General features: G+C 48.0%; 1 protein-coding gene across 3 annotated transcripts in view; it reads right to left on the bottom strand.

Moving 5' to 3' along the window:
- The window catches only part of NRDE2 (NRDE-2, necessary for RNA interference, domain containing), a 59,283-nt gene that overhangs the window by 2,754 nt on the left and 41,825 nt on the right, over positions 1-14,704 (bottom strand). For 2 of the 3 annotated variants that reach the window (XM_037832078.1, XM_037832080.1), the window contains 5 exons: positions 13,997-14,383; positions 12,336-13,264; positions 11,123-11,261; positions 5,930-6,001; positions 4,406-5,355 (listed from right to left, as the gene is read on the bottom strand). In XM_037832078.1, coding sequence (XP_037688006.1) covers positions 5,230-5,355; positions 5,930-6,001; positions 11,123-11,261; positions 12,336-13,264; positions 13,997-14,383 — 1,653 coding nt within the window. In that variant the 3' untranslated portion in view covers positions 4,406-5,229. Of the gene's footprint in view, positions 1-4,405; positions 5,356-5,929; positions 6,002-11,122; positions 11,262-12,335; positions 13,265-13,996; positions 14,384-14,704 lie in introns of those variants that run through there. The other variant, XM_037832079.1, reaches the window with a different exon arrangement.

Below are 14,704 nucleotides of genomic sequence, written 5' to 3'. Positions count from 1 at the left end.
ACTGTTTCAGTTTCCTGTGTGCTAAAACAAGTAACATGCAGTGGGTTGGCTTAAACAATGGGAATTTATGGGCTCACGATTTTGGGGCTGGGAGAAGCCCAAAATTGAGGCATCAGAAAGGCAATGCTTTCTACCCAAAGACTGGCATTCTGGGGCTGGCTGCTGGAGACCCTTGAGGTTCCATAACTTTTCTGTTGACTTCCAGCTTCTTGCTTCTTGTAGCTCCTCTTTCTGAGCCCAATTTGCTTTACTTGTAAGACTGTAGCCATATTGAATTAAGGCCCAGCCTCTTTCCATTTGGGCAGAACTTAACATCTTCAAAGGTCTGTTTACAAATGGGTTCACACCCACAGGAACTGTGGTTGGGACCTGAACGTTGAGTCAATCCCTAACAAGGACGATGCACACCTTAGGGGAAGGCTCAGCACCTGGTGTTCGAGCCCAAGCAGGGTGAGGAGGGTGTCCACATGGAGGAGGGCACAGCCTGATGCAGGTGTGGGAAAACAAGGTTTACGTGCAGGGGTGGGGTGGCCCACTGGGAAGCCAGTGTGTGAGCGGGGTGAGGAAGACATCCGTGCAAGGGTTAGCCAGACGTGGAGTGTTGGAGCCCAAGCAGGGTGAGGAAGACATCTGTTTGTGGACAGGGTAGCAGCAAGAAGGGAGGCTGGTTATGTTCAGGGGCAATTAAATAAGTAAACATAAAGATGGTGGAGCCAGATTTCTCACTGCCTTAGAAGGGAGTTACAAATATGGAAAGGAAGAAAACTAGAATGAACTCTTCACTGCGAGGACCTGAAGCAGTGACACCCCAATGGCAATGAGCACACCCAGCTTGCAGATCCTTCTAAATACCATTCTCCACTAAAAGGAATCAGGATTCCAGGGCTGCACGGGCACGGTACAAGATGAACCCGAAATACATTGTCCAGGAAGCAAGGGAGTGCTCCAAGAATGATGGGGACATGTCAAAAGGACTCAGAGGCCAGTTAAAGAGGCACCCACTGGCCAAATCTAGGACAATTTGTACATCAAAATAACTATTAATGGAGTACAGGCATACCTCATTTTATTGCACTTTGCTTTAGTACACATCATGATGAATACTGTTTTTTTTTTTTTTTACAAATTGAAGGTTTGTGGCAACCCTGCGTAGAGCAAGTTTCGGCACCATTTTCCAAAAGCATGTGCTTGCTTCATGTTTGTGTGTCACATTTTAATTAAGGTATGTAGACTGCTTTTTTAGACATCATGGTATTGCACACTTAGTAGACTACTGTATAGTGTAAACATAACTTTTATGTGCACTGGGAAACCAAGAAGTTTGTGTGATTTGCTTTATTGTGATATCTGCTTTATTGCAGTGGTCTGGAACCTAAACCACACTATCTCTGAAATATGTCTGTACGACCCTTGGAATAAAATAGGAAAGACATGAGCTCATACTTTATATATATAAATTGATTGAAAGTGTAATGAGGATGGGATATTTACTGTTTCAAAGTACCTCCCCACAAAAACACTTACTAGTTACAAAGGAAAGAGCAACTTCCCAGGGGAGAAGCACAGCGGACACCTCCTTAAATGATCAAAATGAACCTCATCAAAATAAGGACCATATTGAAAGTAGGTGCCACCCAAGGTGTCACTGCTGTGATACAGCAGCCAAAGATGCTTAACCTAAGTCTAATTGTGAGGAAACATCCAGCAAACTCTACTCATGAACGTTCTACAAAACAATGGGCCCGTACTCTCTGCAAGTGTCCAAATCAAGTCAGGAAAGTCAAGAAAAAATGGAGGAACTCTTTCATAGTGAAGGAGACTTAAGAGCCACAACAGCCAAATGCAGCTCAAACTGGATCCTTATCCTACAAAGGCCATTATTGGGAAAACTGGTGAAACTTGAATGGCGCCTGAGGATCAGATGGGAATATTACATCCACGTCAATTTCTCTATTATGGTTATGTAGGAGACTCTCAGCAACTTACTCTCTAATGATTCAAGAAAAGAGTTCTTTGTACGTACTTGTAACTTTGAGATTGTGCCTGGAAGGAGGTCTGCAGGCAGTGGGGGTGGAGGCTGGGGGTGGGGGAGGGAGTGGCAGGTCACCAGACTAATGGCCTCCCTCTCGGGGTCACCTGCCCTGAACTGCACCCGGTTCCAGCAGACACCTCTCCTGTTCGCTCGTTGACCAGTATGTGAAAGCAACATTTCCACAGCCTTCGTGAGGCCTGCTGGGCCAAGCCTTGCCCTGGGGACGCAGGGATGAAGTACCAGGTGAAGGATGGGGCTCCTGGGGAGAGCTCCTTCCCTGCACCTCGTGGCTGACGGTCAGGAGGAGCGGGGCAGCCCTATCTGCCTTTGGGAAAGCCAAGGGTTCTTTGGTTCTTCCAAGCCCCCCAGAAATGACTCCCAAGAGGCCCTCCCGTTAGGATGGACCCCTCTCTCATCGCTCGCTCTGCAACAAGCACGTGGTCTCCATGTTTCCATGCAAAATAACTGATGAGCCTGCATGTGTTATAAGCAGTGGCTACCAGAGCAGCTGCCTTCTCTTACCAGGACGCAGCACAGAAGGCCCTGGGCACCTGGACCGGATGGGGTCAGGCTGGCATCTCCCCTCGTGTGTCCTGCACCTGCCACCTGCCCAGCAATCGATGCACCTGTGCAGGTGGCAGCACTTCTCTTTCTTTCCTTCCTCCCTTCTTTTTTCTGCAATGATTTCTTTTGTATTTATCCTAACATGTTGGATGACCAGGATGAACATTTTTTAAAAAAGTACATCTTAGAAATGTTTTCCAACCTCATTAAACAGAATGAAATGATTCTTTTACTTCCAAAAGCATTCAGTTATGTTGGTGAACATTTGTTAGTAAGCGTGCTTTAAATAGATGCCTCTTCAGGGCTACTGGAGTCCTTGTGACTGTAGCCCTGGAGCACATGCTCCAGAAGTCCTACAAGCATGTGGGAGCCACATGATGTTTTAATGATGAAATAAAACCTGTTATACAAAATGTGGGCTCTTAGCAGTAACAAAAAAGAGTCTCAAAACCAGAATAACCAACTTTATCTACACCCAAGTGCCGAGCAGTAAGCCTTGTACTGTTTGTTGATCAACACTATTCAGGTCAATGAAAATAATTGTAATCAACTGATTCCAAGGCTAAGTTTACATCACTGATTGATAATGGCTTTCAGCCCTTGATTATCAAGAGTTTGATGAAAGATACTGCTTCATTTCTGAGAAAATGTCCCAAACCCAAGCTGGGACCAAACCCCAGGGTGTAATGCGATTAGCAACTCCTTCTGGGAAGTAATTAGCATTCCTGACATGCTTGAGCATCTGTCTGGTTGGGCGAGTCTTGGGAGACGCCTAATCATCTTTCAGACTCCCAGGGAGTGAAGCTTTTTTTCTTTTAAGTGATGACCTCATCATCCCTTTTTCCTAGAAAACAGTTCTACCACAGGAAATCCTTGCTTTCGTTTTAAGCCTTTCTCCAGGCAGCAAGTAATGTGCTAGTAGTCAATTGGAGAAGCTGCTTTACCCTCTTAGAGGGTTCGCTGCCCATTTGTACACTCCACTCCAGGTTCCCAAGGTGCAGGTTCCACTGGGGTTTGAGGAAACCAGTTAATCACACTCCTTGCTCAGCTCTGCACCAAACGAGAACAGACACAGAAGGGGGGTGGAAGCTCCAGTTGCTACTGTGGGGACTGTAGCCTGGACACTGGCTTCCTACTCCATCCCCAGCACGATAGGACAGCCGGGGCTGCCTGATGCCCACCACACACAGTGGGCACGGGTGGTGAAGGTCCTACTCTGCAGGAAACCAGGAACTCAGAGGGAGAGGTCAGACCTCCCTAAATCTTCTCATTACTGCCTCAAGCCCATCAGCTCTTGGGTGTGGGAGGGAGTGAGTCTACACGTCAGGCTAGAGCACTCTGTGCTGGCTATGTCCACCTGCTGCGTATTCCTGGGAAAAGTCATCCAAAGGGAGCACCCAACCTGCCTTCACTGCTAAAGAGCACCCTGGGCTTCTGCCCAAGCTGCCTGCAGCTCAGGGGCTTGGGGAGAGGCAGAGGAGGGCAGTTACTGGGGTGGGCTGGCCGACTTCCTTCTGTGTTCCGAGGCACTGGCCTAGCACTCCAGCTACATTTCCCTTGCTGGTTTCTAGACAATATCCATCAGGTTCTAGCCAAAATCATATTCTACAACACTGGCTTCTCTGGAAAAGAAAATCTAATATTTTAAAGAAATCGAAGACTTCAGCATTCTACAGATTATGATCAAAAAAAAAGCCAGAGGGAGGCTATTGATATTTTTTAGAGCAGGACGTCATGGAAGATACGAAAGCAATTCCTCCTGGTCAAATGTTATTAGCGGTGAAAAATGACTGTAAGGCAGTAAAAAAATCTCTGCAGAAGCAGAATATGGTCCATTTTATTCATAGGCCTCAGAAATCAAAACAAGAATGTGACCAGTCTCGGCCTTAGTCTCGTAAGCAGTGTCGACACAGAACAGATGAACAAGCATCTTCAGCACATCTTGGGAGGCAGGAGTGGGCTTGTGGGAAAAGGAGCGGGCACCCGGCAGTCCCCAACAAGCCTCTGCTGAGGGCTCCTCATCTTGGGCAGTGCTTTCCACACTCAATGGGCACACAGTCCCCTGGGAGTCTTGTTAGAGGGCAGATTCCAACCCAGTGGGCCTGAGAGTCTGCATTTCCCGCTGAGTTCTGGTCCAAGGGACTAAGGAGAAACATTCCACGTACTCAACACAAGCCAGGACCCAAGTTTTAAATGACCTCTACTAACAGGCCTAAGGGAGGAGGTCTAGTGTTTGAGGAACTAGACCTTTACTTCTGGTCTCACCCCTTCCCTGCAGTGACCCCAAGACCCCAGAGGCCCCGGCAGACCACCACGGATGCCAGGGCAGGGCTGGCAGTGGCTGGGCAGAGGAAGGGCAGATCAAACAAGAACCTGCACACACCTCAACCACAATAGGTTTAAGTGTTGTTCGGCATAATGAGTCCTCTACGTATCTATATACACATTCACATATATAATATGTAAAACAATCGCTTTTGTGTCTTTTATAGTCTAAAAATGTACAACTTTGGGAAGACTGATGACCCAGACACAAATTACCAAGAAAGTAGACTTAAAAAGGAGAGGTCTCCTAACGCACTTAGGCACACACACCACGCAGTGCACCACGACACCTCCTGCCCTCCTGATCCCTAATCTTCAAGCAGGAGCTCCAGCTCCTCCACCGGCAGGCGCACCCGCAGCTCCTTCTCAGTCATCAGATCCAGGATCTCCTGCATCTCATCGGGGAAGTACTCCACGGCGTCCATGTACAACACCTACAGGTGGGAGGGGCCCACCCAGTTAGTCAGCCACTTCCTGCCACATGGGGAGAGCTCAGAACTCGAGGAGCAGGTTCCCAGGAAGCTGGCCCTCCTGCCCTGCCCTCCCGAGCCCAACTCCCCTTCACTGGGGCTCTCCTAACTCAGATAACATGTAGGTGTGCTCCAGGAAGGGCACCAAACTCACAGAAAGACGGAAAGTGCGTACACTTTAAATGGGGCCATTGGTTGTTGGCAGACGCTACAGTTGCCCTCAGTTTGATTTCTGAACACATCCTGACCGGGGCTCTGCCAGGCAGAAGTGGGACGTGGATCCTGATTCTCCAAAACTGGGCTGAAGTTTGGGCAAATGTGGGAAACCAGCTATCCACAGCGACCCACCCATGAAGTAGCAACTCTAGTGCCGAGAAAGGAAACCAACGCATAGAAGGCTCAGACTCCACAGGGGACATCTCGCTATGACAAGGCCTCCGCAGAGCTGAGCAAGACACCGTCAGGCCAGGCAGGCTGGCTGGACTGAGGCCCAGGGGACGTGTGGGAACCTGAACATACCATGATATTTAAAACTTACCTTTGCCCAAGGACAATGCTGAAGAGCTTTGTAGAATACACCTTTGCTTCTTTCTTTATTTCCTAAGGAAACCTGAGGTGAGGAACAAAATATAAAAATGATTAATTGAGACTGACAGGCTAAGGCTATAAAATCCTCCTGGCCTCATCTACAAGTGGGCTCCTGAGTGCAGGAAGTCGGCCTGCGTGGATGGCGGGCCCGGGAGTAAGGTCTCCACGTCCCAGAGGATGGCTCAGGGGCCACGGCTGGCTGGGGCCAGTTTCCCTCCACAGACGGCCCTGCGTGTCGGCCTTTAACTTCCGCCTTTCTCCTCGTCCTGCGTCCACTCCTGTGCTGTGAGGACCAGGTCCCGGCACCATGACGGTGCCTCGATCCAGGCTGTCTCTGAGGTGAGGCTGATGACTTCACACAAAGGGAAAACACTTGCTCTAATACTTGTTGTTTTCTGAAAACTATCTTTTCAAGAAATGAGATCACCAGGATCATCAAACCAGTAATCTTATTAGGAGTGACAATTTCAGTCAGAATTTCAGTGTGCTGAACTTGGCAGGTTTTCGCTCTGGGTATAAAATCCCTAGTCTCAACTTACAGATCTAGAACCTCTTTCCAAGCCCAGTGAGGTAGCTCCCAGACTCCCCTCACCAGGGCCTCTCTCCAGCAACAGGATGGGATCCGTGGCTCAGCTTCTCCGGGGAATCAGCCACACAGGGTAGCACCACTGGCTAGGTGGTGCAGGCAGCTCAGCAAACCCAAGCACAGCTCATGGAGCTGAAGTCCATCTCTGAACTTTTCCATCCACCTCCCCTCCCTGCCTCCCTCAGATTCCCCATTCCCCCAGGAGTGTGTTCCAGTGCATGCCCACTCTTCCCAGCCACCAGCCAGTGCACAGCATCCGGCATGGGACTCATAAAGGTTGCTGATGACTGACTCTTCTGGTTTGCTAATGCTGCCGGAATGCAAAACATCAGAGATGGATTGGCTTTTATAAAAGGGGGTTTATTTGGTTACACAGTTACAGTCCTAAGGCCATAAAGTGTCCAAGGTAACACATTAGCAATCGGGTACCTTCACTAGGAGGATGGCCAATGGTGTCTGGAAAGCCTCTGTTAGCTGGGAAGGCACGTGGCTGGCATCTGCTCCAAAGTTCTGGTTTCAAAATGGCTTTCTCCCAGGACGTTCCTCTCTAGGCTGCAGTTCCTCAAAAATGTCACTCTTAGTTGCTCTTGGAGTATTTTTCCTCTCTTAGCTTCTCTGGAGCAAAAGTCTGCTTTCAACAGCTGTCCTCAAACTGTCTCTCATCTGTAGCTCCCGTGCATTCTTCAAAGAGTCCCTCTTGGCTGTGGCAAGCTGGCTCCTTCTGTCTGAGCTTATATACTGCTGCAGTAATCAAGGCCCACCCTGAATGGGCAGGGCCACACCTCCATGGAAATTATCTCATCAGAGTTATCACCTACAGTTGGGTGGGTCACATCTCCATGGAAACACTCCAAGGATTCCAATCTAATCAGCACTAATAAGTATGCCCACACAAGATTACAAGAAAGATAATGGTGTTTGGGGGACATAATACATTCAAACTGGCACACCGACCTCCCAGGAACCCCAGCCAGTGGCATCTTGGCAGCCCAGCTGACGGCTCAGGAACTCGCTCCATCAAGGACGGCCTCACTTCCTGTCCAACTTTTTACGGTTAATCCCCAAGGTCCCAGAGACCGTAACTTTGGGCTGTAACCAGCATCTGTGAGCTTCAGGCAAGGCTCAGTCTTGCTCTACCTCCTCCAAGTGCCAGCACAGAGCCAGCCGTGTGGCTTGGGGAGGCCTGGGTTCCCTCCCTGGTGTGAGCCCCAGGCATTCTGAGGCTGGGCCTCTGAATTTATTACCTTAATAACCAGGAACCCAGTGGGAGCTCGCCTTCCTTTCCCTGCCCCCCAAAAATGGTCCCTCCTAAAATTACTAACTCTAGCCAATTTTTCCTTCCTTCTGAAAGAACAATTATTACTGTAGTTTCTCAGCCAGTGACAAACCACTGTATTTGTGAGACTCACAGATATAATCCTAGGAAGCTAAGTTGGTTAGCTTCAAATGAGAGATGCTCTCCCAGATCCCCTCATCCACTGGCCACAGGACAACACCTTCAATGTCTCAGGTGGAGAAGCTCATGCTGCGTCAAAGTGTGCTGGCGATTACATTGGGTTTTCCCATTCATGGTTTCATACTCTAAGACGGGGCCTGGTATGTGTCCTCCCCTCTGACTAGAGCAGAGCCGCAAACGGGAAAGAAATTCCATGGCTGCAACCTGGCTCCCCTCATCCTTCCTCACTTTCTAAATTTTTTCATCTTGACAACCACATTCCTTGTTAAACTGTTAAGTCAGGACTGAAATATAACCCATGGGTGACGCCCCCTTCCCCACCATGGCACTCCCCCCTCACCCCAGTTGTGACTGGAGGGATACCTGTCTCCTCACACAGCCTGGGAGCAGCTCAAGGCACTGACCAGGTCTTCGCAGAGAACCACAGAAAATGCAGATGAGGAGGGAGCAGAGCTGCTCTCACTGGCCTCTAGGCAAGCCTCCGACCTGCCAGTGAGTCCCCCAGAGTGAACCGGGCCTCTTGTGTCACACAGAGGCCCACCCTTCCCTCAGACCCAGTGCCAGAAACCAAGCCTCACCTGCAGGCCTCTGTGTGAAGAACCCAGCAAACAAGACACTCGTGAACACCTAATGTGAGTCCCCAGAAAACCTGCGGGCAACAGGGCCCTCTGCTCAGCCCCTGGTCCTTGCCTGAGCTGAGCCAATAATAACTGTCCACCTACTCAGACAGGCAGGGCAGGGACAGTGGCAGCAGGAAGAGGCAGCTGTCGATCGGGCCAGCCTCTTCAGTAAAGTAACAAGGCTTGAGCTCTCCATTAGAGAAGCCATTTGATGCTCAGTAATCACTTGTTTTGGCATTTCTGTACCTCATCTGATGTGTGCCACCTCCACACAGGGAAAGCAGGCATCACTAAGAAAACAAAATAACTGCAGTCTTCAGGCTTTTGCAAAATACCATTCTCTTTATGTCGGTATAAGCAAATCCGAGCAAATGCTAGCTTGTACAATTTCTTCCACAGGAATCTGACAACACTGATATCCAGCCTTCCGCAAATAAAGAAAAGATAACATTTCTATAATATTTCATCTGAGTATTCCTAAGAAGCATAAGACTGACACTCCTGCTGAGAGGTTTATTTATTCATCACCAGAAAGGTTAACTTCATAAAAAGGATTCTTTTCCCTTCCACCAGCTCTTGCAAATGGGGGCCTTTCAATATATTCTAACTTCTGCCAGCTGTCAACATAATGGAGGAGGAAATTATCCCAGACAGTAAAAAAAGAAAAATATCCAATGATTAACAATTCAGAAATGCCAGTTTTCTTTTCCATTTACTAAGACTTCCTTCATCAGTCACATAAAATCAGCTAACTGCTTTATATACTTAAACATTTTTTTTTATTGTATAGGTAGGTGATCAAATTAAAAGACTTTAAAAATCTTGAGAATAACTGTGCAATTTTAGCCAAAACAACAACAATAAAAAAAGAGTTTGGGTGAGAGTATTAACGTATATGCAGAATGGTATATTTGACAGTCTCTCCTAAAACAGAGGTTTTAACCCGGTAAGTTAAAATTTCCAATCTTAGTAGAAAATTCTAACTTCTGGTTGTCTAATTCTTTTTTTTTCCCACCATATTCTCTACAGCCAACAGTAAGTTTCAATTCCTTCAATCAGTTTTGCAGGGAAAACAAAGCAAGCAAGCATGCACAGACAGAAACTCTCCTCCATAGAACCCATCCCTCCCCAGGCCTGTGGCACCCCTCCCTGCCCGCTCCCGCTCCTTGCTGCCCACAGCCCACATCTTGACCCTCATGTGATTTTTTCAGTGTTTATCAAAGTGCGAACGCCTGCCCCAAGGCCTCAGGGGCTGCCAGGGAAGTCATTGCTCTAATCAATCCTCGGTTCCAACACGAACCTTTCCAAAAGGAGATAAACTCCTTAAGGCCCCAGATCTTTTTATTTCAAAGTCAACAAGCATTCTTCTATCTACAGTCCAACAAAACTTGGCTCACAGCAGATTCCCAGTAAAATATGGTACATTTGTACCTCATCCCATCTCCATAAATAAAAGACTGGGGAAATTAAAACTGGCAAATGTGGAAGGTCTCCCTTGTTAAACTAAGGTCTTTTACTTGCTTAGAAAGACTCACAGAATATCTGCACTGGAAACGCTGTTGGGGGCATCTGATCTGCCCTGAGGGCAGCCTGGGCTCCGTAGAAGAGGAGGTGAGACCAGACCCGGGTGCCCCTTGAGTAGCTGGCAGCCTCCTGCTCAGGGCCAGGGAAGCACCGCAACCATGCAGGAGCAGCATGTGGGCTTCTTAAGGCTGACATGCCACACCAGATCCAAACCATAAAACCTCAGCTTTGGACTAAAAAGAACAAAAATGCACAGAACTTTGTGGCCAACTCTGCCACAAGAACATGCACCTTTTTTCCCAGGTGTGCCGACACCTGAGCTGATGCATCACCCCTGGCCTCTGGCCTTCAGCACAGGGGGTACAGACAGGTGAATTCTGGAATCGAAGACAGAAGGGAGAGGCCCAAACTTCTAACCCCTAACTCATTCTCTATCTCTTTAACCTCAATTTTGTCAAATAGAAATATTAAAACTCTCTGACCAAGTTTTGAAAATTTATTCTACAGAAATAATCAGAGATACACATAGCATTTACGTCTAAGGAGGGTCATTCCTGTCTTCGGAAAAGTGTGATATGCACTGGAGGTCATTGGGATGTGAGGCAGTGCCCTTGAGCTAAAGCAACACACATGTGGCCCAGAAGCCTATTTCTAAAACACACGCCCCTTGGCCGTGGCTGTATTCTACAGTAAATGAGGCCTGCCCTAATCATCGGGCCTTTCATTCCACCAAATGCCCTGAATAAAAACATCACCTGCCGCCCCTCACCTGGTCCCATGAGAGAATGATGTGATCCTGCTGGGGATCCAGGAAGGAGTAACCAATGCCAAGGAGCTGTGAGGTGGGAATGAGCACCCCCGGCCTTCCTGCGCAGTGGCTACTGGACACTCGTCCTTTCTCACTTAGGAAGGAAGGAGTAGAGCTCTGCGAACAAAGAAGTCTAAATATGCTCTTACCAAAAAGTTCAAATACATCCTCCACAGCAGGGGGCACTGGCTGCCACTGTCACTCCGGGTGGCATTTTCGAACAGGGCCTTGATACGATTTGTTAAGCCGGTCTCAGGAATTGTGGCATGTATTTCTCTACCATCCAGCCTGCAAGAAAAGGGCGCATGTAACCTTGGGACAAGCTCTCTTGGCCCACATCACAGGAGGAGGAGGTGCTTTAGTACTAACAAGTGTCAGCAGCAAGTGGGTCAGGGCACAGCGGGGTGCATGCTTGGGTCTCTGTGACGCTGGGGGGCACAGAGTGTCCCTCTGAGGCCAGGGCTCTGTGGTTTCTATACCTCCCTCAGGCTACCTAGAAGTCCCACACACACGAGCTGCTTCCCTGACTTCTAACTACCTCCGTTTTCCGACTATCCTTTCTTTGGTCAGCAGAATGCATGTTATATTTTACAGGAAGGAAAGACCTTTCCATTTAAAAGGAGAGAAAGTAAAACTCATATGGAGTGAATAAAATCCCAGTGGAACAAAGCAAAAAAAAAAAATAAATAAATAAAATAAAATGAAATACTATTGTGAGGTAATTTTGCCAAATTTATGAGGTCAAAGTGAAGCAACAGCTAAGATTCTGGAAGGAACCACGATGCCTAAGCTAATATATTTCCCAAGACCACCATTTAAACTTCAGGTATAAAACATTGTATCAAAAGACGACATTTAAAACATGACACTGTTATTACCAGTAATAACAGAAGCTGCTAATTATTCTGCACTCCCTGTCCCTCAAAAACACATGATGAGGTAGGTTCCTCAATTATCCCCATTTTATAGATGAACTGACTTGGTCACCCAGCCAACTGTGGAAGAGCTGGGTTTTAAAAGTCCAACACCAGAGCCTGTAGTTTTCAGTGTTATACATCCACCACAGCTTCTCAGACACTCTGAAGGGCTGACAGTCGCCGCCCATGCACCATAAGCAACACGCAGGCTCCCAAAAAGCATGGCCTGGAAGGCAGCGGCAAAGGCCTCCAATGAAAGATGCTGCTACTTTGTAAGTAACTTTCGTCTTAACTTGCAAATACCATCTTTCAACATGTCCTGCACCCCCTGGAATATCCAGAGCAGGTGTCCCGGACACTGTCTCGAGACCTACAGAGGGGTGGAAACATGGTAGACAGTCCATAAAGGTTTGTGCAACATGTGAACAAGATGATCCGTAATTACCTCTGCACAGCTTCCACCAGTCTTTTTCGCACTTTCTCAGCTTCAATTGCAAACAACCAAGGCTCCAAGGATTTGGCAGACCTGGTGATTGCGTCAAAGAATCTTCTTGTCTTGCTGGCACTGTGGGACTTATTTTGGATCTGTACATATGCCCTCCAAAGAATTTGGTTGCCTGGGTACAACTTTAAAGCCTCCGAGAGGGCCATGCGCAGGGGTGTCAGTGGGTAGACGCTCACTCTCAGGTGGAACCCGAGCAGACGCGTGTGCATCAGGGTGGCAGCTTCGAGAACACTGGTCAGGTACTGGGAACGGTCACCCTCCTCCAGGCCAGAGTCTTCTGGGGAAATGGAGCTCTTCAGTTTTGCAAACACCTGCTCGTAGATCCGCAAGGCAGCATCGATCCCTACAGTTAGATACTGGAAGAGCATAAAGCATCTAGCCAGGCTCATCAAGCGGTTAAAGGAATCACGGGGAGCTGGGTCAGAGTCACAGCTCTCGGCCAAACAGTCCTGCAGCGCGTGCTCGTATGCCTTCCGGGCTTTCAAAATGTGAACCGCCAAGACCTGCCCGGCGTAGGGCCCATAAGGGACGCTCTCGGTCAGTCTGGTTAGAATGTAGACAGCCCTGGCTGTGGCAGCTCCTCTCAGGTCCGACAGCAGCTCCACCTCCAGCTCCGCGTAGAGCAGACCCAGCTCACAGAGCGCGGAATCCCTCAGCTCTTTGGTTCCCGCCAGGCTGAGTGCTGTGTCAAAAACTTTTCTGGCATCCTCTGTGTTGCCAAGCAACCACTCCAGATGGGCATACTGCTTCCAGAGGCACAAATTGTTGCAGTTTTCCGGCTCCTTAAGGAGATTCTTGGCTAGTTTTTTGCAGTTCTTCCCTTGTGACTTTAATTTCTTCTTGTTTTTGGTATGCAGATAGCAAATGACCTATGGGCAAAAAGAAAAGGATGCCCTCAAGTGCTCTGTAGTTTTACAGCAATCCCTCTACACTGCCAACTTTGAAAAGGTATGAGGCGTCTCCACTGCCTTCCAAGTGTTTGGTAAGCACTTGGGCTCTCTGAATCTGGACACATATCAGGATTTTACCTCAGCCACGGGTGCCCCCAAATAATAGAGATTTGAAATCTCTATAAACAAGGCTTATCCACTCAAGATGCCCTTCTCCAAAGAGATGTAGCCACCAAATGTTATCAAAGAGACCATTTTAATAATACAACCTGGTGAGTAAAATCTGTAACTAAAGCTTCAAAAGTTTGGTGTTTAAATTCAATACTAAATGGTGGCCAGCAGAGGGCAGACTGATGACCCCAGACATTTAATTTCTAGCAGACAGCTATAAAGTAAGCAGCTTATTTTATCTAGTGTAATAAGCCCCTAAATCCTCTAACCCTGCTTAAGCTTAAGCTTGGTTCTTAACCGAACTGCTCATATAATCAGAGACATCTGGCAATTTAAGAATCAACACGATACACAGTTCTGGAGTCACTGAAGTGGATGGCCTTGCCCCCTCCATCCTCCCACAAGGTGCCTTCCAGAGTCACTGAAGGAGGAGGGGTTGTGGCAGGTTCCCTGAAGAGCAATAAGCCTTATAACCCCATTTATGGGCACCGACAAGAAATGAAAAGTCCCCATACGGACCGAGGAGGAGGCTGGCATTACCTTTGCAATCTCGTACTGTAACCAGCAGAAGGCGAGCTGAGACTTTTCCTTGCTTGAAAACAGAGGCATCACGAGGTGGAAGACGTTACGGATGAACTCCTCGCCATCTCGATTGTGACCCCTGGTCCAGCGCCTACTGCCCAACTGGTCCATGCGGCCAACACAGCTAACGCCAGAAAATGAGGGGTTGAAAAGTGTCAATGGCTTTTCATCACAAAGTCCGTTATCGAAGATGCTGTTCTCATCCATGGCCAGGTAACGGCAGGTGGCAGGAGGAGCCGAGCCAGACGGCACCCCCAAGAACTGCAGGAAGGCCTCGACTAGCCGAAACCGAAGCTCTGGGCTGGAAAGTGTGATCAGAGATTGTCCAATGTCATCAAACAACACCTGCAACAAAGACAAAATAAAGTGAACTATTTAGGAGCTAAGCTGATACAATGAAACAAAAAAAAGCCTTTACAATTTTCCCCACAATTTTTTTGGGGGGAATGTAATAATGGTTGAACACTATTCAAATCAGAGCAAATTTTAAATAGACAGCTGCTAGGTTTTCTTCAAGATGCAAAAGAAACCCAGAGGCATTGCAAGGCAACTTGGAGAGCTGGTTCTCCAGAACAACTGGCTGGCAGCCCTGAGAATCGTCACCTGGGGAATACGGGTTGTACTGGGAAGGAGGGAAGACACGAACAGGCTGAAGCCAAAAGCTTT

This window comes from Choloepus didactylus, chromosome 4, assembly GCF_015220235.1.
Source record: "Choloepus didactylus isolate mChoDid1 chromosome 4, mChoDid1.pri, whole genome shotgun sequence".
NCBI classification, from domain to species: Eukaryota; Metazoa; Chordata; class Mammalia; order Pilosa; family Megalonychidae; genus Choloepus; species Choloepus didactylus.
This window is presented reverse-complemented; position numbering and strand designations above follow the sequence as displayed.